The sequence below is a fragment of the Peromyscus californicus genome, unplaced genomic scaffold (genome assembly GCF_007827085.1).
Source record: "Peromyscus californicus insignis strain IS unplaced genomic scaffold, ASM782708v3 Scaffold_4__1_contigs__length_199733344, whole genome shotgun sequence".
NCBI lineage: Eukaryota > Metazoa > Chordata > Mammalia > Rodentia > Cricetidae > Peromyscus > Peromyscus californicus.
In genome coordinates, this window is record NW_026294562.1 from 138,067,333 (window position 1) to 138,093,883 (window position 26,551).

General features: G+C 53.6%; 1 protein-coding gene across 1 annotated transcript in view; it reads left to right on the forward strand.

The window, feature by feature from the left end:
- The first annotated feature begins 228 nt into the window (after window positions 1–228).
- Window positions 229–26,551, forward strand: part of Klf13 (KLF transcription factor 13) — a 52,466-nt gene continuing 26,143 nt past the window's right edge. The window contains exon 1 of the mRNA XM_052762366.1: window positions 229–1,271. Coding sequence (XP_052618326.1) covers window positions 692–1,271 — 580 coding nt within the window. The 5' untranslated portion in view covers window positions 229–691. The remainder of the gene's footprint in view (window positions 1,272–26,551) is intronic.

Genomic DNA, 26,551 nt, shown 5'->3' on the forward strand with positions numbered 1-26,551 from the left:
TCCGCCCCGCCTCCTGCCGGTCCAGGGACACGCCCACTGGCGCGCGCAGGTCCCGCGGCCAGTAGAGCCCTCTGGAGGCCCGGATTGGCGAGATGGAGTACTGCAGAGCCAATGGTGTTCGCGAATGCCACTAGCCACGCCCCTCCCGGGGCGCGGGCGCGCGACCGCACCGTCCCTCTGGTGCGCGCTCCAGGCTCCCCGCCCCCTTCGTGCGCGCTGCTCCCTGCGGCCGCTGCCGCCTGTAACCTGCGCCGCCAGGATGTGGCTGGGGGCTGACGTCGGGTCCAGATGTGGCCCCGGCCCCGCCCACCCCCGGGGCCGGTCCGCCCACACCGAGCCGCGGCGCGCACGGAGGCTGTCCCGCCTGCCACAATGCACGGTGGAACTGCGACCGCAACTTGCAGGGGTCGTGCCTAACATCGCCGCTCGACATCCGTAAGACAAGCCGGCCTTGACGCCGCACGCGGACCCTCCTCGTTGGAGCCCCCCATGCGCTCACCCTCCAGTACCCGGCCAGGCGGACGCGGAGCCGCGCGGGTGACGGCAGAAGCGGCTGCGCGCCCAGCCTAGCCCAGCCCAGCCGGAGAAGAGGGCGCGCCGCGCCCCCGCCCCCCGCCGCTCTCCGGAGGCCGTGGGTGCGGATGCGCCGCTGACGACTCCTGCGAGAGCACCGCGCGCCCGAGCCCGCAGCATGGCAGCCGCCGCCTATGTGGATCACTTTGCCGCCGAGTGCCTCGTGTCTATGTCCAGCCGCGCAGTCGTGCACGAGCCGCGGGAAGGGACTGAGCCCCGGCCCGAGGGCGCGGCCGCCGCCGCCCCCACACTGCCCCGTGTTGACGAACGCCGCGACGGCAAGGACAGCGCCTCGCTTTTCGTGGTGGCGCGGATCCTAGCGGACCTCAACCAGCAGGCGCCCGCGCCCGCCCCCGCGGAACGCAGAGAAGGGGCCGCTGCGCGCAAGGCGAGGACCCCCTGCCGCCTGCCGCCCGCGCCCCCTGCACCGCCGCCCGCCCCAGAACCCGCCTCCCCGGGACAAGCAGGCGCGCCGGCCGCGCCCCCCAGCCCCGCGTGGAGCGAGCCCGAGGCGGCACTGGAGCCGGAGCCGGGCCCCGCGGGGAGCGGCGAGCCCGGCCTCAGACAAAGGGGTCGGCGGGGCCGGAGTCGCGCCGACCTCGAGTCCCCGCAGAGGAAGCACAAGTGCCACTACGCGGGCTGCGAGAAAGTTTACGGGAAATCTTCGCACCTCAAGGCGCACCTGAGAACTCACACAGGTCAGTGGGGCGGCCCGAACGCCGCGAACGAGCGGACTAGGGACTGCTCGGGGGGCCGGCCACGCCCCCAGAGCTCCGGGCCCAGCGCTAGAGGGGCTGGGTGGGGGGGGCGGGGAGCCGGGAGCTGTGGGCGATCGCGGCCGCGCCCCTGCCCTGGCGCTCCGGCCTCGCGTGACGCTGGCCGGGGCGCTTGGAGCCGGCGCCCTCTCGGCGACCGCGCCCCCATCGGGCACGCCCCCTCCCTGGTTCTTGGGGCGGGGCCGCGGGGTAGATGTCGTCATCCGGGCTGCGGGCGGCGCGGGCAGGTGCGCTCGAGGTGGTTGGAAGGGGGGGGGACGGTCGGCGCACCCCGATTGGGGCGTGGGTGCTCCCGGGGCTGGAGCCTCGCCATCCTCCTCCCCAGGCCTCCGGGCGCGCTCTGGCTAGGGAGGGGCCGGCCCGGGCGGGCGAAGTTCACCCGGGGACAGAGATCCCTTCAGCCACTCGGCACATTCTTCGCACTCTTCTTCCTGTAATTTTTCCAGCGCTCTAAGGTTTAATTTGTCGCAACCCGACCCAGCGGCGGCGCTGGCCGACGCGGGGGGCGGTCCCAGTCCTGGCTCCCCACCCGCGGCTCTTTGTAGGAGCCCCAGCCCATCCGGCCGGCGGGGGCGCGCCCGGCCGCAGGGGGCTGCTCCGCTTTCTCTAGGAAGGCGCGCTCTGTTCTCTGCCCTTTCTGGCCCAACTTTCACCTGCTCCTGGGCTGGGTGCGGGCAGGTGGCACCTGTACCAAGACGGCCCGCCTGAGCCTGCAACCTGGGGTGGCGTAGGGTCACTCGCTTCTGTGGTTTCCGGGCACCGCTTCGCAGCGCTCGGGCCCCAAACTCGGTAGTTGATTCGTATATGGAAGCCCTCCCCCCCCCCCTTGCTTTTTGGTTTTAACACAGCGGTGCAAACATTTCGTTGTATTTCCTTTGAGCTCACGGAAACTCTTCTGTAATCCTGAACTCTTTTTACAGCTTTGAGGCAAGTTCACTACAAAACACTTAGTTGCGTTGTTTTGTTACCAGGGGCTGTACTTTTTTGTTGTTGTTGTTGCTAAAACAGTTAAGTGGCTGACCAAAAAGCACAGGAAGACACTGAGGCCGTGGAGGCGAGAGCTCAAGGCCTTTCTTGCCCGTTGGTAATGGGGCGTGCCCGAGCTCTGCCGATTTCTGGGCTAGGGGTTCTCAGGCGAACTTTTTCCGCAGAGGCGGGGTTGGGGGGGTGGTGGTCCTAGACCTTTGCTGTGGCCGCCCAAACCGCGTGGCAGGTGATGGGGTTGAGTGAAGGCCGGGCCATCTCCAGGCATTTAGAGTCAAAATTAATGGTGTGTGAGCCCGGGAGGTGGGTGGGGTTTCTGTAGGGCTCCCAGTTCTGCTAGGAAAAGCGGCCGCCGGGGTGGGTGTGGCCGTGGGGGAGGAGCAGAGCTGGGTTCAGAGAACCTGATGGACCAAGAGTGCTGGGTGGGGTTTGGGGTGTTCGGCGACCAACTATCGGATTGAGAAATCTTGGTGCAGAATATTTCACCGTGGCTTCTCACTTGCAGTACCGGGTAGCCGATCTGGTGAAATGCAGAGGACTTGCCTGAAGGGAGGGGCTGGTCGTCGTGGGCGGGTTGGGTCCAAGATGTTTTCCTTGTTGCCTCGCTCTTCCTTTCAGTCTCAATTGGCGTTTAGAAAACGTTTGGGGGCGCTGAGGACCGCGTCTTCCGTAGTGGGGAGGGAGACGTTCTCTCCGGAGCGCCAGGAAACTCAAGAGCAGGTAGAAGAGGATAGAGCGGCCTTCTTTTGAGTGCCAATAGTGTGCTGTACGACCACGGGTAGGCAACCGGGGCCGCCCTCCTTGTATGCTGAGATAAGAGGGAGGCGCCACCTTCGGGTGGCTGTAGAGTTCCAGGCCCTCTGGAGAGCTGGGGGAGGGAGGGAGAGTCTGCAGATGTCTAGGCTGCATTTTATTTGGTACCCAGGTGAGTCTGATGACGATGGTTGCCCATCTCAGATGCCTGCCTCTGGGTGGAGTCTGGTTCAGCCTCTGATTCGGAAAAGCCCTGGGAAGCCATTGCCAGATCTTGCAGCGCTTAAATAACTCACGTTCATAAGGGAAATAGTGAATGTGTTGGGCACAGGAGGGAGATTCCAGCAAGGTGGTCCCAGGGGCTTCCGCATAGGCTCTGGCTCTGGGGTGGATGTGGTTTGGTTTGTGAGTCACAGCGGGCAGTGGCTGACTGAGGCCGTGCCATGTCTGCCCCATCCCAATACCGGCCTTGAGAACAATAGTTTTTGGCAGGAGTGATAACAGCCACCTTAGCCAACAGGTAACCGGCAGCTCTGTGATGTGTAGCTGTTCCCCAGCCTCGCTGTGGTTTTGTGACATGTGCCATGACCACCTGGAAAGCTGGGGTGAGGACTTGATGTTTAGTGCCTTTGGGAAGGGCAAGGGTCCCTAGCCGGGGCTGTCCTCTGATATGGACGCCTGAACAGCTGTTTGCAAAGAGCTGCCCCTCCTGGTTAGCTACAAGGTAACGGCCCCTCCCTCCCTAGTAGTTCGGTGGACCCTTGCCTCTCACATGTCAGTAGTTGGTGTTACAGAAAATGCACAAAAGAAACAAATAAACAAGTCCAAGCCACTTGTTTGTTTAATTGGGACCTCTCAGCTTATACTTGGGGAATTTGCTAACCTTACTTTTGGAGGAGTAGCAAGGCCAGGAGCAGGTGGTTTTGGAGGCTAGGGGATTTGAGGTGGAAATGGAGGACTTCCAGAAGGCCTACTCCATTGAGCAGCAAGCTCTCCTGCATTTGGAGAGTCTGGCGTGGCTGGTGGGCCTGCGGTGGAATGGTGGGTCACTCAGTCTTCTGACATACCCTGAATAGATTCCTACTACCTCTTTGTTCCCATAAAGAATTGTTTTCAAAACTATTCCATGTTGTTATCCTTATAGCACCTAGAACCAAAATATCTCCTTGTATGTTGCCTGGGCTGGGCTACATAGTGGCCCCCAAGGCACCCTGAGGAAGGTAAGCACAGTGTTGGGTATAGTCCCTCCCTGGAGGCGGGGGTAGTAAGGTTTGTGGTCAACGGCCCTTGATTGGAGCAGGGGATGGGAAGTAGAATAAGATCCCCCTCACTGTCTCCTGAATTAATTTAGAGTCGAGGTTAGCCTGAAAATTTATCCTTCCCCACTGAAGTGGGGATTTGATTCTGCATGGGATTCTTGGACACAGTGTATTTCGGCCTCCTCAGAGTGCGCTCTGACCTCAGAGCCTCCTTTCCAAGATGGCGCTGGGCCCCTCTTCTCACTGGTACGCCCTAACATAACTGCCCAGAAATCAGTCTGTCTGAGCAGGGGATGGCTTGGGCAGGACTTCTTCTTCTTCTTCTTTTTGGTTTTTCCAGGCAGGGTTTCTCTGTGTAGTTTGGGTACCTGTCCTGGATCACCCTCTGTAGACCAGGATGGCCTCGAACTCACAGAGATCCGCCTGGCTCTGCTTCCTGAGTGCTAGGATTAAAGGCATGCACCACCACCGCCCGCCTTGGGCAGGACTTCTTTTACCTAGGGTAGAGCCAAGCTCCTTGATGGGCAGCCCTTTGTCCAGGAACATGCCTATACCAGTGGCTCCTAGCCCAGACTGCCAGTGGTCTCTCTCTTCTGAACCCTTACAAGCAGCGCACAGAACTGTCTCCCAGCTACCTATTGCTACCTGCACTGTGCATGTCTTTTCAGGCATCTTCTGTGGATTTGCACGTGTGCATACCACATTGACATTTAAGAAGTGCATGAGTAGGATCCTCTGCAGGGTTCATTCCCTGTGTTTACTTAAGGAGACAATAGTGTTCTTTATGGTGTGAGTATTTGATGGTATGGTCAGTTATATGGCCAGGCCATGACTTCTGTGACCTCTTGTCACCCATTGAAAGCACAGGATTTGGTTCTGCTGTCTACCTGGTAGGTGACAGTCTTGATGCCGAGGAGTCGGTGATTCTGTGGAGACCTGGTGACATTACTCATGAGCTGATTATAGCACATGTGGAGCCCGTTGGCCTGAAGGACAAGGAACCAGCTGCACCTCTTGGTCTCCCCTGGGCGGAGGGAGAGACTTGCTGTATCACCACCGCCTTTCAAAAGAGTTTTTATTTCTCCTTTTCTCATGGAGAGCTTTAGAGTCCAGACCCACATTGGACTCTGCAGACCAGGCTAACTCCCACTTGCCCTGTGCCTCCTCTCCTGGCTTCCTTAGCTCTGGCTTTTCCAGGCCCTTGGAAGTGCTCACCCACTGTTCAGTCCCTGTGGCAGTTAAGTGTGCCTCCTTGTACCCAGGCTGCTTGCCTGACGGTGGCTGGGGTGTACTGACAGGCAAGAATAAGTCCTAGGCTAGAGCTCACTCCAGAAGAGGCCTCGGATCTGGGGTGCACAGTGCTAGAAGTCTTCCAACCCTCCAGAGAGGGGCCTTGCCTTGCAGTCATGGGAATGAGCTTGTGGCAGCCTTTCTGCCTCCAGGTCCTGCTTGTTCCTGCTGCCAGCATAACCTTCCACCCGTGGTTCCTTGCTTCTTAGATGTAGCAGGGCAAAGGGACAGGTGAATTATATCCCAAAGCCGCTAAAGGTGAGTGAGGAAACACTAAGGAGTAAGTTACTCACGTACGCACTTGTGGATGTGTGTGCATTTAAATACGCACCCGAAGAAACCGGAGGCGCACAGTGCCGGGGTGCCTATGGTTCTGCTTCCAGCAGTCCCGGGACCTGCCTTAGAGACCCTGTACAAACCAGCATTCTCACAGAGATTTTCAGATGCCGGAGCGTTAAAGTGTATCTGGTTTGTGCTTTGAGAAGGCAATTTAAATGGTTCTCGAAAAACATCGAAAGCCAGTGGTTCTCAACCTTAAAACCATAAAGTGATTTTTGTTGGCTACTTCATAATTGTAATCTTGCTACTGTTATGAATAGTAATGTAAATATCTGGTAAATAACAAATATCTGTAAGGAATAGTAATGTGAATATTGTGACCCACAAGTTGAGAACCATGGATCTAGAGTGACAAGGTCGGTTCTCAGCCACATCTCTGACACTCCCAAACTACATGCTGGATGTTAGGCCTCTTTGTACTTCTTCAGAAGGGTTGGTTGTTTGTGTTTGTGGTACTGGGGGTCAAACCTAGGCATGCTAGGCAAGCATTCTATCCCTGAGCTGCATCCCTAAGACTTTTTTGCTTTATATCTTCTTTACTTTACTTATATCCTACAGGGCAGGGTCTTCCCATGTAGCCAAGGGTGACGTTCAACTTTTGGTCAACCTCCTGGGTAGCTGGGATTTCAGGAGTGTGCAGCCACATGTAGACCTGGTAGAAGCACTCATTTCAAATGAGGAAATTAAGGTTCAGATGGGTTAAAAAGTGCCCACACTGCAGGTCTTCACCAAAGGCTTGCATGGGCAATGTGCTGAGTTTGGACACACCTACCACGTGCCCCTTTGCCACACTTCTTGGACCAGCATTCTGAGTGCCACAGGCAGGCAAGGCTTACCCTGGTGTTACAGAGCTATGGTCACCCCTGCCTTCGTTTGTATGACTGCTCAGGTGCCTAGGGGGTGGGGCAGTGAGCACTGTGTGTCTCCCCAAACCGGGCAGTTGATACATGTTCTGTTCCCTTACCCCCTCTCTGTGAGGCTCTTTAACTATTATATGCGCTGTCTGTCTTCTGTTTGTGTAAGGGTCCCCAAAATCTCCACACAGGATCTGTCTAGGCAACATACTTTGTCCCAGCTGCCTTGAGTCTAGAACAGCCCATCTTCTGGCCGTTTGAGAAACTGACATTAAAAAGATGCTTTTTTTTTTTTTAGATTTATTTAAGTGTATGGGTATTTTGCATGCATGTATGTTGTGTCCCGTGTGCATTCCTGGTGCCGGAGGTGGTCAGGAGAGGGCATCAGATCTTCTGGAACTGGAGCTACAGGTTGTGAGCTATCATGCATGTTCTGGGAACTGAACCCAGGTCATCTGCAAGTGCTCTTAACCACTGAGCCATCTCTCTAACCTGAGACACTGACATTTTTAAAATGGAGCCCATTTGTCCTGGAGAACATCCCATAGCCTGGACTGATTTGATACCTCACACTTAGTAAGTATAGCTTTCAAGAAGTTTGATCAAACCGGGTGGTGGTGGTGGTGGTGGTGGTGGTGGTGGTGGTGGTGGTGGTGGTGAAGACCTTTAATCCCGGCACTTGGGAGGCAGAGGCAGGCGGATCTCTGTGAGTTTGAGGACAGCCTGAGCTACAGAGTGAGTTCCAGGATAGCCTGGAGAAACCTTGTCTTGGAAAACAGAACAAAACAAAACTAAAAAGTGACTGGTGATGTTGGGCATCTCTGTTACCAGAACTGGCAGGGAAAAGTATGTCAACTAGTTCCCTTGTTAAGATGGTGCTTGTTGACTCTTCACTCTACAGGGACATGTTTTTCTTTTCTTTTTTTGGTTTTTCAAGACAGGGTTTCTCTGTGTAGCTTTGCAAGCCTGGAACTCGATTTGTAGACCAGGCTGGCCTCGAACTCACAGAGATCCGCTTGGCTTTGCCTCCCGAGTGCTGGGATTAAAGGCGTGTGCCACCACCGCCTGGGTGTTTTTCTTAATACTAATCAACCTGTGGGCTGTTGCTCTGAGACTGGCCACCAGCCTTGTGCTCATCCGCTTGCATACCCCTGGTTGGTTTCTTTATCTAATATTCTAACATCCTTGACTGAACAAGTGTTCGAGGTTGGGGGTCGCTGCTTTTGTTGATGGCTTTCAAAGTTAAAGGGCAGTCCGGCGGTGGCACACGCCTTTAATCCCAGCATTCGGGAGGCAGAGGCAGGTGGATCTCTGAATTCAAGGCCAGCCTGGTCTCCAGAGGGAGTTCCAAGACGGCCGGGGCTGTTACACAGAGAAACTCTGTCTCAAAAAATAAAATAAGCCGGGCGGTGGTGGCGCACGCCTTTAATCCCAGCACTCGGGAGGCAGAGCCAGGCGGATCTCTGTGAGTTCGAGGCCAGCCTGGTCTACGGCGCGAGATCCAGGAAAGGCGCAAAGCTACGCAGAGAAACCCTGTCTCGAAAAACCAAAAAAAAAAAAAAAAAAAAAAAATAATAATAATAATAATAATAAAAAAATAAAATAAAATAAAAGAAATAAAGAAATGTAAATAAAAATAAAATCTAACAGTATCCTGAGGGAACTTCAGGCACTGCCCTCTCCAGACAAATACAGCAACTCATTGCTTGTAAGGAAAGGGCTTCCAGGTACATTTATAGCGGCTCAAAGGGTAGTTGGCATCGTTTTTTGGCTTGACCTCCTATACCCTTACTTGTCTTGCTCTTATGTCTGGATGGTTGGTATCACCAGCACCTGTAAGGTCCTGATGAGAATCTACCTGCTTTCAAGAAAACAGAACCCTCTTGTGCCCACATACCTGAGTCGGTAGGATTTGTTAGCTTGTTTTTATTTTATTTTACATCTCTAAATGGCGTTTTTCTCAAGAAATCAGCTTCCCATCAAAGTGGAAATAAATATCTCTCCACCTTGGCAGTTCAGAAGTTGGCTGTGTGTGCAACTTCTGTATCAGGATTGGGGCAATAAAGCAGCTGGCACCAGGTTCCTAGGCACAGAGTGTACTCCAGCCGTGGTCATAGGCCAGTGTGATGGGGACCTGAACCCCACCTGTTGACTCTCCGTGGCAGGAATGGGTTAGGTCTAAGGTCCTTGTTGGAAGCCAGAGTGATGATCTCTCAAGCAAAAGCTCTGCCTTTATCCCGTGAATGTTTGTGTATGTACGCACACACACCCACACACAGACACACGTTGTGAAGATCCCTAGTTAGTGTTGTCTGGGGAGTCCCAGGAGATGTGGCCTTGCTAGGGAAGCATGTTACTAGGGGCAGGCCTTGAGAGTTTAAAAGCTGGCACCATTTTGAGTTTGCTCTCTCGGCTTCCCGCTTGAGGTTCGAGGTGTGAGCCCTCAACTCTCAACTTTCAGCTTCAGCACCGTGTCTGCCACCCTCTGGCCCCACCATTATGGAACCTAGTCCTCTGGAACCTAAACCCAAGATAAACTCACTCTTCCTAGAGTCGTTGCCTTGTGTTTTATCGCAGCGGTAGACGCCCGAAGACAGGTAAATGTAGTGACCGCATTGCGTCTGAGCCAGGCATCCAGAACCGGGGTATGGTGGCTATATGGACACTCCACTTCCTATTTCTGCGTTATAATTCAGGGTCCACCCACACCCCCAGCAACTGTGGCTGAGCTTTTTATGAGTCTTGCTCCTGAGGGAGGCACAGGGTTCCCTCACTTGGAAGTAGAGCTGTGGTAAAGAAGCATCCATATGCCCAGTCAGTTCTCATTTTTTTTTTTGCTTTTTTTTTTTTAAGGTAGGGTCTTGCTATTTAGCCCAGGCTTGCCCTGAACTTAAGCTCCTCCTGAGTGGTGCGTGTGTGTGTGTGTGTGTGTGTGTGTTCTAATGCTCTCAGTACTACCTATCTGTAGTCAATTGTTTTTAGTGTGTGTGTGTGTGTGTGTGTGTGTGTGTGTGTGTGTGTGTATTCCAATGCTCTCAGTACTACCTATCTGTAGTCATTGTTTTCATTTGTGTGCGTTGCACATGCACATTTGGTGTAACACAGCATGGTACCGTGGGCCAGAATGTATCTTTGACAGACCCCTCCTTTCCAGTATTGTTTTAAAACAAACCAAAAGCATACTTCCAGAGAATTTTTTCCCTTGTGGGTGGGGGTGGGCACCTGTTTATTGTTCTCATTTTTGAACTTCATCACACAAAAACACTTGCTAACCAGGAACTTGGCCACACTCCGTGGCCATTGGCCAGTCTGTCCCAAGGTGACCTGTTTAGAAAAGCCCTGAGGCTTGAAACCCTAGATTAAATGTCCTTGTACAGCTGCCACTGGGGTATGGGGGACAGGGCAGGCTTGTCTCCTTGGAGCCAGACCCAGGGTGCATCATGGAAGAGCTTTTGCAAGACATGGGAACCCAAGATACGTACCAGGGCCTTGGGGGTGTGGCTCAGTGTAGAATACTTGCATGACTTGAGTGAGGTTCTTTTTGGTCCCCGAGTAAAAAAAGCCACTTGCCAAAGAGTCAGTGGCTCAGTGCCGTCATTGGGCTCCTGTCTTGAGGGGACTTTTATTTTTTTTTATTTTTTTATTTTTTTGGTTTTTCGAGACAGGGTTTCTCTGTGTAGCTTTGCGCCTTTCCTGGAACTCACTTGGTAGTCCAGGCTGGCCTCGAACTCACAGAGATCCGCCTGGCTCTGCCTCCCGAGTGCTGGGATTACAGGCGTGCGCCACCACCGCCCGGCTGAGGGGACTTTTAAAGGTAAGCTTTGGCACTGGTTGGTTGCCTGTGGATGGAAGTTGGAAGCAGCCAGAGACTTAACACAGTCTCACCTTGCCCCACCCAAGTCGCTAGCACAGCTCACATGGGGCCTGAGATAGGGCCTCCTTTTTGCTTTCTGGAGAGCAGCAGTTAAACTTTGTGGGTATGTGGTCCTTCCCTGGCCTGTCTCTCTCCCTACAGTAAGGAGAGCCTTTGAACACAGCAGCAGCCCCCAGATTTATGGAACTGAGGGGCCCTTAGGGTTTCATATGTGGGATCCCAGGGCAGATGAGCCTTTCTTCATGGGGACTGGGTTCCCTCCTGGTGGGGGAGGTCCAGCCTTTGCAAGGAACAAGTCTCCCGGGAAGTTCTCCAGGTGATAAGGTGGGTTTAGGGAAGCCTAAGAGTCATTTTTCAGCCACACCTGAGTATATGTCAGGCCTGCGATAAAAGCAGGGATGTTCTACTCCTGTAAATTCCTTCTGTGAGCCCTAATTGTTCTGGACTGGGAAAATGGCTCGCCTTCCATGTAAGCAAAAAATCCTGAGTTCAGATCCCCAGAACCTGTGTGAAAAGCTGTGGAGGCACCATGGTCCTGTAACCTCAACACTTCCTGCCTAGGGGTGGGAGTGGATTCTGGAGGATCCCCCAACCTCATTGGCTGGCCAGCCTAGCTAAATCAGTGAGCTCTAGGTTCAATGAGAGACTCTGTCTCAAAAAACAAAAAGTAGAAAGATAATCAAAGTTGACCTTGGGTCTCGAGACCACAGGTGCCCATGTCCACTTGCACCCCATGCATGCACATTCACACTGACAAGTACCTGCTCCACATGCACACCCATGCACATGCACGTGCACACACACAAGGGATGAGGAAGAGAAACAACAAAGAGCTTGGCTTGGGAAGTAGGAAATAGGGTTGTGTAAAGAGGCACTGGGAAGAAGGGGTCAGAGGAGACTGGTACCCTGGGTGCTATTGGCGGGGCCCAGAAGTGTGTGCTCGGAAGGATGACCGGAGTTGTGGGGAAGCGTAGGCCTGGGACCTGAAGGTGAGTACCAGGGGGAACCTGGGCTTCTTTCCAACACACACCCCAGACATGTTGTTTGAACAAGGATGGTGAGCATGGGTTAATTACATAATGGCCAGTCACACGCAGATATGTAAAGTTGAGTACAGTCTGGCCCTTAGCAGGCTCTCCATTGTCTTGGCCTGGGCTTCTCCAGTCTGCATCTCTCGCTGCCCTCAGCACCCCAGCACCACAGCCTTGGTTTCCTTGTTGGTGATGGTACCTACATGTTTCTCCCATGGTCCTCTCCCACCTGCAAGAGGTAGGTGGCTTTTGGGTCCCCCGATCATAGAGGTGTCATGCTCAGGAAGTTTTCTCTGAGCCTGTATTTGACTACCAGCCCAAGTGAAGTTGCAGTGGGCAGAAGTGGCAGCCCCTGGGACACACAGGGGCTTTGGGCCTTCATCTTTCCCGGAGCGCTTCCTTTTGCTACTTGGCTTGAGACGTGCTCCTATCTTCTGTGTGTGAGCCCTGGGCTTTGCGGAATGTCCATATGTCAAGGCTGTGCCTGGCAGGCTTTGTGGAAGGGTGTGGCTCTCTGAAAGAGAGCAGTCGAGAGTGTTCCCCGTGCTTGCACGGTTCTACCATGTTAACAATCCTGAAGCTGATTTTCCTGAGCTCCCGGGCTGGAGAGACCAGGCTCTGATGTGGCCTCTCCCGGTGGTAGGCATTATTTTGCTTTGGATAATTGTAGTGCTCCGAGTTCACCTTCTAGCTTTTGAAAAACATCAGCCCCAATATTCCACTTCCGGAGATTGTACCCCAGGTTTTGTGCATGCTAGGTGAGTACTTTGTCCCCTGAGCTCCAGTGATTTTCCTCCCTCAGTGATCTCAAGAAGTTGGCTAGGCTGCACTTGAACTTGGGGTTCTCCTGCCTCAGCCTCTCAGGAGCTAAAATTACGGGTCTTCTCTCCCACATCTGGCTTTGACCTGAGTTATGATCCAATGTTGTGAACTCATTTGTCTAGTTACTGGTGGAGCTCAGCTTGTGAGAAAGAGTTTATGTGGGTGTGTATGGACATGTGCCTACATGTACCTTGTGTGCATATGTGCCTTTGCGTGTACGTGTGCACTTGTGTGAGCCTTTCAGCCAGCACACAGGACAATTGCTGCCTTGGATGAAAGCCAGCCAGGTGTCTGTTAGTTGTGCAGGCTGTACCAGGGATGTTGGTTGCTGTGACACCACAGACCCTTCAGCAGGCCTGATGCCCTGCAAGAGCAGGCCAGGAGGGAGTGTGCTTGGCGGTGGCTGTGCAGACAGGCCTGGCCTCCATGTGTGGAGAGGGACCTGTAGTTGAACCAGGGGGGGAATTTGCTCTCCGTTCCTCCGGGCCTCCTCACAGACCAGGGACCTAGTTAGGATCCGAGCGTGGGCATGGACTGTCCAGCTGAGGGTACAGTCTGGACACATCCACCCTTAATTTCCTCCTTGTACTTGGGACCCGACCTGCTTTTAACCTGCCTTCAGTGGTTTCCAATCCCCAAGGAACAGGGACACAGGGCAGTGGAAGGAAGGAGAGTATAGGCATCTCTCCTTTGTGCTGTAAGGTGGCTCTGCTGGGGAGGTCTACACAGCCGTGGGGGAAGCTGTGGCTTCCTCCTTCCGTCCTCTGGGGACACCCTGGCACCCATCCTGCATGGTGTTGGGGAGGAGGTGGCTTGGTTGGCTGTTCCTGGTCCCAGTCAGGGTCCTCCTACACAGCAGAACTGGAGGTAAATACTGAGTTGCCTTGACAACCAAGCCGAGTCTGGGCTCCAAGTGCTCCTGGCTAGAGAAGCTTTCATTGTCTCAAGTTTCTAAGATGGGTTTCTATTTTGATTTTTTTTTTTTAATTAGCTAGTATGACTAAGATTGCAAAATGCCTGACCTGGTTCCTGTAATTTCTTAATAAACATTTATATTCTTTTTATAGGAGGAACATTTCTGTGATTCATTGACTTTTTCTTTTAGGTTGGCGAGGCGGGGTGGGGGCAGCGCAGAGGGCACCCCACTGTCGACAGCTGGCACAGCGTAGGCTTCTGAGTACTGGCTGAGGGCCAGAGGCTGGGAGCGCTTACGTAAACACCACACCAGGATTTATTGGCTTTGAGGCTGATTAAGTTCCATGGAAAATTTTGGGGAGCTGCTTCTCTTCTCCTGGAGTGTTCAGATGCCCATAAGTGGAGCTTCCAGAGCCCAGGGGCCACCTACCTTCCTGCCCAGGGCCAATCCTCCTGGAGGAGGCTGGGGTGTGAACTGGTTTTACACCTCAGCCATGCCAGGGAGGATTATGTTCACTGTTAAACTCCAACTGCTCTTGTAGGCAGCCTGGCCGCCTGGACCGGCTGCACCTGGCCAGGCTCTCCTGCCCGCATGCCTGACTGTTGTTGGTGGGAATGTCCCTGTGGGACTGGCCAGCCCATGAGTGGATTCAGCAGCAGGTCCCCAGGCCTCCTGTTTTGCGGGGGTCTCTGCTCTGCCTGACTCTTGGTCACCTTGTATAGAGTTCCCTGCCCCAACAAGGAGTCAGGTGAGTGTGCAGGAAAGCCGATTCATTCATTTTCTGACCAGTAATGGCTGGTCTAGGTCACCTGGTGGATGGTTTATCCAGTGAGGCATCCTGCGTCGTCGTGGTCACGCAGGGCCTCATGGGTCCTGTCCCAAGGGGGCTGGGCTGTTTCATGGACCCTTTATCCCCTGTCCTCAGGGCCCACCCTGAGTGTGGACCTGCCGGGAAAGCACGTCTTCAGCCTCTTAGAGTTGCCGTGTGTGGCAGAGCCCCCGACCCAGCACCAAAGGGCTGTCCAGATTCCCTGTGCCGATTTCAGAATCAATGCGGGCATTGCTCTCCACAGTCCAAACGGCCCAGCTCTGCCTGCTTTCACTAGGGAGCAGCCGCTGGCTCCCAGCAAGGGACCCAGGCCAGTTCCTGGGCAGAGGGCTGCATGGCTCCCCCCCTCCATTGAGAATGCCTTTCCCCCCAACTCTTTGTAAGTCAGACGTGGCCCTCCTAATATCACCCTTTTCAAGCATAGAATTGTTCTTTGTTTTTATTTTTATTTTTTGGATACTGTTAGAAAAACCACTTGAGTTGTTAGCATTGCATTGAGGGGTGTGGAGGGACCCCGAAGCAGGATCACTTGAGACTTCCGTGCGCTACATGTAAGGCCTAGTGGTGTTGCTGCCTCCATCCCTGACCAGCTGTGTGAGGTTAGGCTTCAGAGATGGCGCATCTTAGCACCCTTCTTGAAAAACCTCCCAGTGTTTCATCTTTTAAAATTTGCTTTTACATTTATATGTTTTGTTAGTGTGTGTGTGTGTGTGTGTGCGCGCGCGTGCGTGCGTGTGCGCACATGCACACATGTATGGTCCACAGCGTACATGTGAATGTCAGAGGCCGCCTGGGGGAGTCACTTCTCTCTCTCTCTCTCTCTCTCTCCCATGTGGGTTCCAGAAGTCAAGCTCAGGTCACCAGGCTGGGCAGCAGTTGTTCTTACCCATTGTGCCACTTTGCTTTGAGGAATGCACTCGGCTATGCCCTGTTACGTAAACAAAGATAATATGTCTTATTAACATGGAGGTTTGGCCTTGAGGTATGAGTGGGCTGAATACCACCCTGAGTTTTTGTCCTTACTTCCCATCTGTCTGGTCATGCTGACCTCTAAGAGCAAAAGAGAAGATGACCCAGGCATCCAAGAGGGTTTGTGCCCAGGTTCTGTGTGTGTGTGTGTGTGTGTGTGTGTGTGTGTGTGTGTGTGTGTGTGTTTAGCCTGAAAAAACAGTTTCATGTCCTGCAGTTTTTAATGTGTATTTTGCCCTTATGTTCACCACGTGAATTGCAGTACCTGCAAAGGCCGAAAGGGGCTTCGGATCCCATAGAACTGGAGTTACAGACAGTTGTGAGTCACCGTGTGAGTGTTGGGAACTGAACCCCGGGTCATCTGTAAGAGGAGCAAATGCTCTTAGCCACCGAGCCATCTCTCCAGCCCCATGTCCTGCAGTTTTGTGCTTGGGTACCTAGATAGATGTTTTTGCTTCTTGTCATGCCCGTCAGAACGGCAAGCTTCCGTGAGCATCCTTGTGTTGCTATGGAGACCTCGTTGCTGGGTGCTGAGCTGTGCTCAGATTAGAGAGTGGCAGCCTCTTCTCAGGTGAGTCTCGTTTGTTACTAGGTAACCAAGACCTCCCAGGTACCAGCAGATTGTATTCAATTGGACTAGTTTATCAGAAGCAGATGTGCCGAAACCTCAAGGCGAAAGGCTTGGGTACGGCAAGGTGGGCTGAGGGCCAGTGGCCCCCGCCTCCATGTCTGTAGTTTTGAACAGTTTCACAGCGGTAGGCAGCAATTCGAGCCTTGCTGAGTGATTCTACCCAAAGAGACACAGTCAGGGTCCAGGTGTTTGTACTGTGGGCTATACTTTCCAGAGTCCTGGGCAAGGGAGACTAGCACCCTAGAGGTACCATGGCAGGTTTGAACCTGAGAGTCCTTCACAGTCTGAAGAGCCCAGACAGTCTGTTTGTAGAAACAATACCCAGTATTTCTGTAGAACCCTTGAGCGGGCATGAGCTGCATAGGGAGCTGTATCTGTGGCCTCCCAGGGCTGCTCTGGTTTCCGCAGGCGTTCTTCTGGTTTTCCCAGAGTGATTGCTTTGGGGAGCTTTAACCAACCCACCCCCACCCCCCGGGGCGTGTGTGTGTGTGTGTGTGTGTGTGTGTGTGTGTGTGTGTGTGTGTGTGTGTGAGTGTGTGAGATTTTCTTTTGGGGGCAGCAACTCTGTTTGCGAATGCAAGAATTGTTTCCTAAAGGGAAGCCCGGAAGTGTTTTTGAGGTTGGCTCTTGGACTGTGAACCACCCTTTCTTACCTCTTTCCTGTCTCCTGGCATCTTTGAGTTAGTGTATTTGGCACGAAAATGCTTCCTGTGTGGTCTGAGGTGAATGTGTTGAATGACTATAAATAAGAACATGGCCTGTCTTTCTCCCTCCATTGCATTGCTCCAGAGGGTGCCTAAGAAGGTGCCACTTTGTGGAGCCTATTTGATGGGTGCAGGGGGGGGGACTCTTCGTGGGACATGAGGTGGCCTTGGCCTTCTACACTATCCAGGACCCTTTGCTCGGACAGCGGATGATGCTGCCTTTTGTCTCTGTGTCCTGTCCCTGTGGTCTTTGGGACAGTCTCTTCCTTCTTTTGCTCTGCACCTCTTTAGATGCTGTCCTGAGCCCTGTACAGGGCCTGCTGCTTGGGTGTCTGCTCAGCACCACCCTGGGAGAAGCAATGGCAAGGCCATTTGTTGACCACTTTTGGATGTTGTGAAGACTGTGGAGTAGTTAGGAAAGCACAGCTTGGGGGCTATTAGGACAGAGGCATACAAGACAGACTCCATCTTCCAGGAAACCTCCCAGATCCCTTCCTGTACTGTGTGTGCCTAGGCCATGTGCTATCCTGGGCTTTGCCTCCAGTTTTTTGTCTCTAGCAATAAGGAGAATGTTAAGACATGAAGACCAGTAGGGGCTTCTGTGAAGACCAGTGGAGTCTGGTACTGACATATCCCAGCAAGGACCAGGTGTCTGCCCGTGAGACTCCACCCTGGTCTGTAGAATCTCAGCCTAGGTTTCACTGGTTGTGACAGTTTACAACTACAGAAAAAGGCCTGGAAAAAGAGCTGGGCTCAGGCTCTGCCCTCATCCCACATAGCACAGCATGATGACCCTGTACCTCCCGCTGGAGATGCCTCTAGAAGGTCTCCCTAGGGAGGCCTGAGTGGGTGGCTTGCAGGCACCCTGGGCTCCAGTACATAGAATTAGCCAACCTAGCCTCCTTAGTAGGCTTGGGAGGTGCTGAGACGTCTGCATCTCAAGGCTAACACTCTGAACAATATCCAGCTTGGGAGTGGTCTCTGGTCCAGCCCCCTCAGGCCATGGGTTGGTTCTGTGCCTGGTCCCCCTCTCTCCTCTATGGGAGGTGTGTTGTCATTGCCCACAGAGGTCAATGTGACTGGTATACAAAAGGCCTGACTTTCAAGGATGCCTTTGGCTGGGGGAATCCGCCTTTAGCCTTGAGAGGACACACCCAGTAACAGCTTCCAGCTCCTCATGAGCACTTGGTACCTGAGAGCCGAGGTTCTTCTGTTTCTCCAATAGTGGCCTTGCCTTTGTCCTGTTACCTGTGGGCAGGAGGCCTCATTCACTTAGGGGCTGAGGCTCGGCTCTCTGCCTGGCTCTTTTTATTATTTACTTATTTACGTTAATTTTTAATTTAAATTTTTAATGCTATATTTTGAAAATCTTTCCCCTTCCCAGGTCCTCCCCCCCACCTCCCTGCCCACCCAACTTCACTTTCTCGTTCTCTTTCTCTTTCTCTCTCTCTGTCTCATGAAAGCATCAAAACAAAGAACTCACAGAGACTGTGAGCATTCACGGGTTCAAACCAGAGAAAATCCCAGCATAGAGAAGGGAAAGTGGATACAAAATCCTACCCCCTAAGGAAAAGCTAGTGCAATTGATACCCGCTGGCAAAGGAAATTCTAAGTTTTCTCCAGTGGAGAATACCAACCCCACTCCAGGGCAGGCCCCATGCTCAGGAGTAGTTGACTAACACAAAATGGACTCTATGGATTTTTTAAAAAAAATTTATTTATTATTATTATTGTTATTATTATTATTTTTGTCCTCTTTGTGTTTTGTTTTGGTATGTTTTTGTCCTGTCTGGGTCTCTTCTCCTTACACACACACACACACACACACACACACACACACACACACACACACACACGAAGCACAGTCCATGGCCAAGTGGCCATGCTGTTGTAAGGCTGGTGCAGGGCCCTCCCTGTCCCTGATGTGTGAGGGAAGGCAGCCAGCTAGGTGAAGTGGAGACTCTTGGTTACAAGTAGAGGCTGAGGCCCTGGTCTGGAGCTGCTTGGCATCCCCAGGTGTTCTGCCCATGATGCTTCTGGGAAGTTCAGGAAGATGGTTGGGCTGGGCTAGGCTGGGTGTGAGCTGTGGAGGTGTGAGGCAGGTGCTTGCCAAATCCTTCTGTTTCTTCCGAGTTTGACCTGCAGCCTGGGAGAAGCCCTGGACTTGTGAGAGAGATGATGGGCAGGGTCAAGAGTGAAGGGCAGAGAGAGGGGTTGGGAAATTCTGACCAGTGGCACATGCTGAACTTGACTCTGTCAGTGCGTTGTGAGGTGTGACTGGGAAGGGCTGGGTAGGCAACATGGGGATCTTGTTTCCTGAATGGTGTGAGGGCCCTGGCTTGTCTGGTTCCCCTGTCCCTTGAGGACCGGGGTGCCTGAGAGCACTTCTGGGAAGCTTGTGCTCCTGCCCCAGCCCTCTTGGCCAGCCTCCTAGGGGCCTGGAGGGATGTGCTTGGTTAGAGTGTTGGGGTGGGCCAGGTCTAGGCCCAAGTGACTGTGGTGTGCTTGGAGGCAGGCAGTAAGGGGCGGCCCAAGGGAAGTATGTCACCAGATCATATCCTGGACCGAAAGTCCTTCAGTGAGTATGTGGTGTGGACATGGTTGAGAAAACGGGTGTGAGCTGCTCTGGGGCCTTCTGGCCCCACACTGTGACCCTCTCCTTACCTCTGGGTTCTGATGTCCCCGAATGGGTAGGCTTCCTCTGGTGGGCCTGTGCTTTGGGCCTGAGAGCCGTCACTGTTGGGAGGCAGTAGCCCAAGGCAGCTGTACCTACTGTGCCCACTCTGTCATAGGACTGACACACTGCTGGGTGGCCTTCTGCTTCATGTACACCCGCCTTGGCATGAGCGCTCCGAACCCTCTCAGTCACATGAAATCATATTTGCCCCAGGCTCCACAGAAGGCCGATGATGATCCCTAAGAGAGGACTCCAGTTGCACTCCTGCCCACCACCAGGTGCCCTGTGGGGGCAGTGCGCCTCTGCTGGTTGGATATGTGTGCTCCATTCTTATCTAAAGGAGGAGAGTGGGGCTTCAGCCAGAGCACCTGTGTGCTCAGTACTAGCCAGACCCCAGGATGGTTCTGCATAGACACCAGGCTGCACCTCCATGCTGATCTGCAAAATGCACCCTGAAATAAACGGGGTTTTCCTGTCCAGTCCTGTCTCCCAAGAGTCCATAAGGTTACCCTCTACAGTGGGCACCTTACCCTTGCCCATCCTGTACTTTTCCTTAGCTTGGCTGCTTTCCCATCCCTTGGTATTTTGCCTGGACCCTGGCTTCCTGTGCAGTGGGAAGCCCCAGGCCACCGCTCTCCATTCTCTCCCCTCCATCTCCGCTGCTCCCACATGTCAAAGCCTCCTGCTGCCCACCTGTGATCCTAGCCTCTGCAAGGTTCAGGGCACCCTTGGTGCGAGGGCACACGGCCACAGTTGATGTCTGTATCTTTTCCCTTTCAAGGATATCACCTTCTTTAGGATGGAGAGATGAATATGCTCTCGACATCTTTTAGTTTCTCCGTAGAGGGTCCTGGGTACTCTGGGGCCATGTATAGGGTTCTGTGTGGTATGGCCCGTACATCCCAGCAGGCATCCTGTGTGCCACCCCTGTGTGCCAGGAGCACAGAAAAGGTCTGGGGAGGTGCATTTTTTTTAGGGCCATGTAGGCCCCAGGGAAAGAGGCACCCTGGGGTCCAGGGAGAGGGAAGGCTGCAGCAGGAACAGGCTGTGCCACCAGGCAGGCCTGGCTGGGACCTTGGTCCCTGTCCCTGGGCCTGTGACAGCACAGAGCAAGCTGGGCTTGAGAAACTAGAGAGTCATATGGGATGTGGACACTCTGTAGGGATCAGCAGGTGTCCTCAGAGAGCTCTGTCGGCTGCAGAACTAGCCTTGTGAGAAAAAGGCTTCTGTATGCACCCCGGGAACTACCTGGAGCATACCAAGGCCACCCACTTCTTTTGTGAGACCCACTGGACTAGTGCACTGTGGGAATTGCTGTCATCAGCATATATGAGTGGGGAATGAGAGAATTGAGTCTTGCTAGAGTTAGAAACAAGGTTCAGCCCCCAGAGATAGTCTGAGGGTGCAGGGCCGGAGGAGCTGCCTTGGCATTTTGAGTCGGGGTGACAATGTGGAGGGGGTGGTAAACCGTTTAGAACAGGGTAAACGTCTGTTAAGTCTACAGGGACCCTCAGGAGACTGGCTGTACACACTGCCTTGACCCTGGTGGTGTGTGATCCTGGTCTGTGGGTTAAATGATTCTTCTGAGAAATGAAAGAGACCTACAGCAGACTCCCACCAGCGTGAAAGGCTGAGGTGGGGCAGGCAGGTGACCTGGGAGGCCAAGGGAAGAAGTGGCGACAGGCAGTTGTGATCATTGGGCCCAAGGGTATCCTGAAGGACCCGGTCTCTCTGTGCTCCCTCCTGGCGTCTGGGACCCTGTGCAGCATGGGTGTTGTAGAATGGGGTCACCTTCGTGTTGTGATACAGTTTAGTAGAATAGGAATGTGTAGGCTTCTGGTTACCAGCCCCCAAGGATGGCGTCGCTCCCCAGTGCAGACAGCAAAGGCATGCTTTTCAGTGGTGCCCTGGCTCCACGGTGTGGTCTCCCTCACCCTTGAGGCTGCTGCTTGTCTGGAAGCTGGGGATGAGACTCAGCCTAGAGCTTTCTTGCTGGTGGGGGAGGTCTCTGATAAGGGCGATCCCTGCTTCTTCCTTGAAGTCAAGCCTGGAGCTGGAGCGGACACTTGACCTCTCTTGCCAGAATAACCTGGAAGGGATAAAGTCCAAAAAAGAAAAAGTTCACGGCAGAAGCACACGGGAGCAGCTGGTGCCTTGTGCCAGCCCCTTCACCTGACCGCACACTGGCTTGACAGCAGAACAGAGGGCAGTGCTGGCAGCTCAGTTTGTGTGTTCTGGAAGGAAGCAGCAGCATGCACGGCAAGCCCACGTGTGGGTGCACGTGAGTACCCACATTTCTACAGGAAGTGATAGATACATTGCTGCAGACCATTTTGCCGATACAGAAATGCTCAAAGAAGACATTCTGCAGCACCCAAAGATACACCCCAGAGAGGAGAGCTGCTTGGCTTTGTTCTCACTGGAGACTTAGAAATAAATGGCCCCGGGAGCCTTTGCTGCCAGCCAAGGCGCAAGCTGCCTGCCTGCTCTGGCCGCAGAGAGCTGCTGGCTGTAGGAGTCTGGGGCTCAGTCTGTGTCCTGATCACGGTTCTGTTGCTGTGAAGAGACACCATGGCCGAGGCAACTCTCACAAAAGGAAGCATGGGACTGGAGTCTTGCTTACAGTTTCAGAGGTTAGTTCATGATCTCTTGGTGGTGAGCGTGGCAGCATGCAGCAGGCAGACATAGTCCTGGAGCAGTAGCTGAGGGCTCTACATCCTGATCCATAAGCAGAGAGAGACTCTGGGCCTGGCGTGGCTTTTGAAACCTCAAAGCCCGCCCCCCAGTGACACACTTCCTCCAAAAGGCCACACCTCCTAATCCTTTTCACATTGTGCTGCTGCTCACTGATGACTAAGCATTCAAATTCATGAGCTATGGGGACCATCCTTATTCAAACCACTGCGGTCTGCATCTCTGCCTCCCATCCGGTACCTTACATCCAGGTGCCTCAGTTGTGCTAGAGTTAGTTTTAGCATGTACTATTTTTGGAGGGCCGATGTCTTCATCATTTGGGGCTGCTGTTGTATACCATAGGCCAGAAGTCTTAAAAACAGAAGGAATTTGTCATAGTTCTAGAGACTAGAAGGCCGAGGTCAGGCCAGCTACAGATTCAGTGTCTGAGATTTTCCTGAGACACATTCTTCTTCCTGGTGTCCCTATCCCAACCATGAAGACTAACTCGTGGTCTGATCATCTGCTCACCTGTCAGAGGTCTCACCGATCCGTGTGAAGACTCCAGCATGGATTTCAGAGGGAGACGTTTAGACCACAGTGTGTGCGGCTTGTGGAATCGGGTAGTGTAGATGATGGGGGTGGAGCTGGATCTGTGTCTTCTGCAGGTCTATTACTCTTCTTCATGGGACTTTTTTCTGCACTCTGCCTCTGTAGGACCACAGACAGCTCTGTTTCGTCATCTTGGGGGGAATTCCAGACCCCTTGGGAAATGCTACTGCCACCCATTTAGGGAGAGGAAGCCGAAACTGGATTTGTCATAGATCGCCTGCCTGGTCTGTGATGGTTTTCCCAGAACTCCAGATGGACCCACAGCCTCCTCCACCCATGTGGAAGCCTGTGTCCTGTAGGGCAGCATTGGGACACAGGGAAACAGGAGAGTGTCTCGTGCTCTGCTGACTCTAGGCCTCAGTCAGGTTCTGGCCTCTGCGTTATTTCCTCACCCCTCATAGTCCTAGAGTATCTGCTGCTTAAGTGCGTGGGCTATGTCTCTTCTGGACCCCACAGCACTAGAGAGGAACATGCTGATGGCTACGGGAGGAAAGGCCTGTGGGGCTCTGCAGGTGGTGTGGCCAGGCCTATGCCTGTGGCCCGGGTCCTTGGGGCTGCTGGAAACCTGTTTCTCCTGGGCAGACATGGCCTATTGCTGTAGTGTGTGTGTGTGTGTGTGTGTGTGTCACAGCAACCAGCGCCTCCCCTGCCATTGTAAACTTGGATGTGGAACCACAGAAAGCAGATTAATTCAACATCCTCTGGACTTCTACATAAGGTTAGATGGTAGGATGTGATCACCCACGTATTGGGGAATGATCGCAAGTACTCATCACGTTCTTGAAGCTGCAGTGACTGTCTCTTGGATGATGCAAGCTTCACCCTGTGAAGTCCTGGGGACAGGTGCTCTGACCTTCAGCCATCCTCAGACGTGCAGCCTCTGCTCTTAAGCTATTGATGATATAAACATAATAGTCTGGGAAGGGAACAAGGTCCATGGACATCAAGCGTCTGTGACCCACGGATCCTGGACAAGTACCTGAGGCTTTGGAGGCTAGAGAAAGTAGGGGCCCTTGAGACACAGGGCCCCTAGATGCCCACTCAAGACATAGGTCCATATTCTGTGCACGAGTAGAATGGGAGTAGCTGTCTGTTGCCAGGCAGGTGGACTTCTCTGAATAGATCTTATTGTGACCTCAGAGGAGGAGGTTGGTTCTCCGTGAGGATGCGTCTCCGAGGTTCCATCTCCCCCAGATGCTTTTAGGAGGAATTATGTGTTTCCCCACAATGGTTTTTTTGTTTGTTTGTTTGTTTTTTAACCATGGCTTATGGTAAAGGACATGAACGAGAGGTCCACTCACAGAGTGTTTAGACAAAGCTGTTTGGTGCATAATGTGGTCTCGGGTTCAGCTTTCTGGACTGCGTCTAGGTGGAACTTGTAACCTGCACAGGTTCTGTCCAGCCTATAGACCTCAAGGGATACCAGGCAGCTCAGGTCTGGAGTCAGCTCTCTAGAAGGGCCTCAGGTGGCTCGGGTCAGCAGATACTGTGAAGTCCACTGAGCGCTGAGGATCCCCCACAGATTAGCCACAGCCTAGACCTGGCAGCCACTGGCTGGGGTCCTTTTGGGATGCAATAGTTTTCATGGCCCTCCTGTGGGAACATGGTGCTGAGAAGGTAGGCCCTGGATATCCAACTGGAGAAGTCTTCTGTCTCCAAAACAACTCACTTTGAAAAGAACACCCAATCCACCATCCCAGGACCTGTTGGCAGATTCCAAATCATGTCAAGGCCTGAAAAGCCTGCGATGACAGTTGAGGCTCACTGTTGGGGCTCCTGGGCAGGGTTAGGTGTGTGGAAAGAATGGGGAAGGAAATCCATTACTAATCCTTTACCCACAGCCATTGCTGTTATTGCTATCGTGGATGGTCCTAGGAATTGAACCCAGAGCCTTAGCCCAGGAGGCAAGTGCTCTGCTGTTCCTTTGATCGCGGTAGCATCCACAAGGTACCCAGGGATATTTTTTTTTTTTTTGTCTGACTTGTATTTGTGTGTTCCTCTAGAGACACTCAGAGCCTTGGGTTTACTCATCACGCACCCCTAGCCTGACCTTCAGTAGTTGCTCCTGGGCGGCTGTCAGTCCATCCCTCTGCCTCCTTACTCAAGCCCTGGGTCAGATAAGCATGACGTCTGTAGTGGTGTGTCCTCCTGCAGCAGCCATCCTTAGTAATCTCAGTGTCAGTTCCCAGGAGCCAACCAGGAATGTGCCTTTCGGGGGGTCCGTAGCCTTTGAGGAAGGCCTGAGGGCCCCTGTGGTCCATACCTCGGCAAAGAGGGAAGTATGTTTCTGTTAGATACTGAGAGGGTTTTCCAGTGAGCAGAAGTCACTGTTTAAATAGGCTTGTAGCAAGAGGGGCCCAGACTCCACCCTTCACCCAGGGACTCCAGTCTTTCTCCTTTTAAAGGGAAATGAGGCTGCTTCCAGGAAAACAGTGCACCCTGTGGCCCTGCCTCTCACCCTGAACGCTTTATGACCCAGCCTTGAAAGACAGGATCCTCAGATCTTGGAGTTTCTGCAAGGAGGATGTTTCCCAGCGGAGGCCTGACCTGGGGCTAGCCCACCGAGTGCCTCCACTGGGCCACACCACCACTTTCCATCCTTCATCTCAGCTCTCTGCAGGAAGGGCCTTCCCCTGCTCCAGGGACTGGTTAAGTATCCTGGAAGGGGTTCTGCCATGGTACCCTGCAGGCTGTTAGCATTCTGGCTGCCGCTTGCTATGCAGACTTAGTAGCCACAGTAAGAAAGTATGGGCTGGGCCAGCCCCGCCTGGACTAAGTGTGAGCTGGACAACAGCCTTAAGTAACTACTGAGATTAAGGCCTGTAAGCAGCATCGCTTGGTGGTGGTCTGACTCTGGGCCAGGGCACTGCAGGCAGAATCACCCTGTCCCCCATTATATACCCATGACACTCCTCTTTCTTGGAGGGAAGAAGAAACCCTCTGGAGTTTGTTTCTTCTTTTAAATGGACATGAGGCTGCTTCCAGGAAAAGAGTGCACATATGGACCTTCCTCATACCCAGAGGGGGCCTCTGGCATCTTCCCTCCCAAGCAAGGGCACTGTCCTCGGGTCTGGGATCTCCGTTTAGGCTCTTCTAGGCTTCTGAGGGGTGGGCCACAGCTCTTATATGCCTTATGGCTGATTCATTTCTTTCAACATTTGCAAATGGGCAGAAAGAAACCTAACACAATGTATTCAATCTCTTGTATCACGTGGCCAAGCTAGATTTCCTAAAGAAGAGGGAAGACATGGTTGCTCAGTCCCCAGTGGTAGACATCACCAGATAGAAACCCTGGGGAGTCAGTAGGAGCCGTTGTCAGGAAGGGACGCTTTCCAGTGTGGAGCAGGGCAGAGCCAGACTGTCCTTCCTGCCTGTCTGCGGCCACGACACAGCTGGCCTGGCCCGTGGGCCGCACTGGCACCTCCTCTGAGCCTGTGGCCTGCTGCTCAGACACTGGGTGGGCCCTCAAGAGGCGGGGCTGCGGAGGGTGGTGACAGGGAGGCGAAGCCTTGCCAGGGAACTGGGCTCAAAGCTGTCCCCCACCTTTTGCTGGTAGTGAGTCTCCTGGCACCCCTCGGTCTCCCCTTTGGCTTAGTCCCTTTGTCTCTCACCAAGGCAGTTGCAGTGGGTCATGTTAAAAGGCGAATGGCCAACAGGTCAGAAGCGAGACGTGCCACCCTGGTTGAGAGGTGCAGTTGCTGTGGGCCCTACAGCTATGGTGCTGGCCACCCAGCAAAAGAGTCGCAACCAGCTCAGGGCTGGGGGAGCCGTCCTAAACTCAACATAGCCAGCGTTTTAGGTGCCCTTGAGTGTGTCTGCGGGGATATAAGAGCTCCTGGCCAAGTGGGGTACCATGGGAGGGGCCTTCGACTGGGCCTTTGCTCTGCCATCTGGCCTGGCCCACCTGGGGCCGACCTCAGCAGGCCTGGTCCCAGCAGGGTTTGGGCTGCTTCCAGATCTGTTTTCATTTTCAATTCCCTTTATT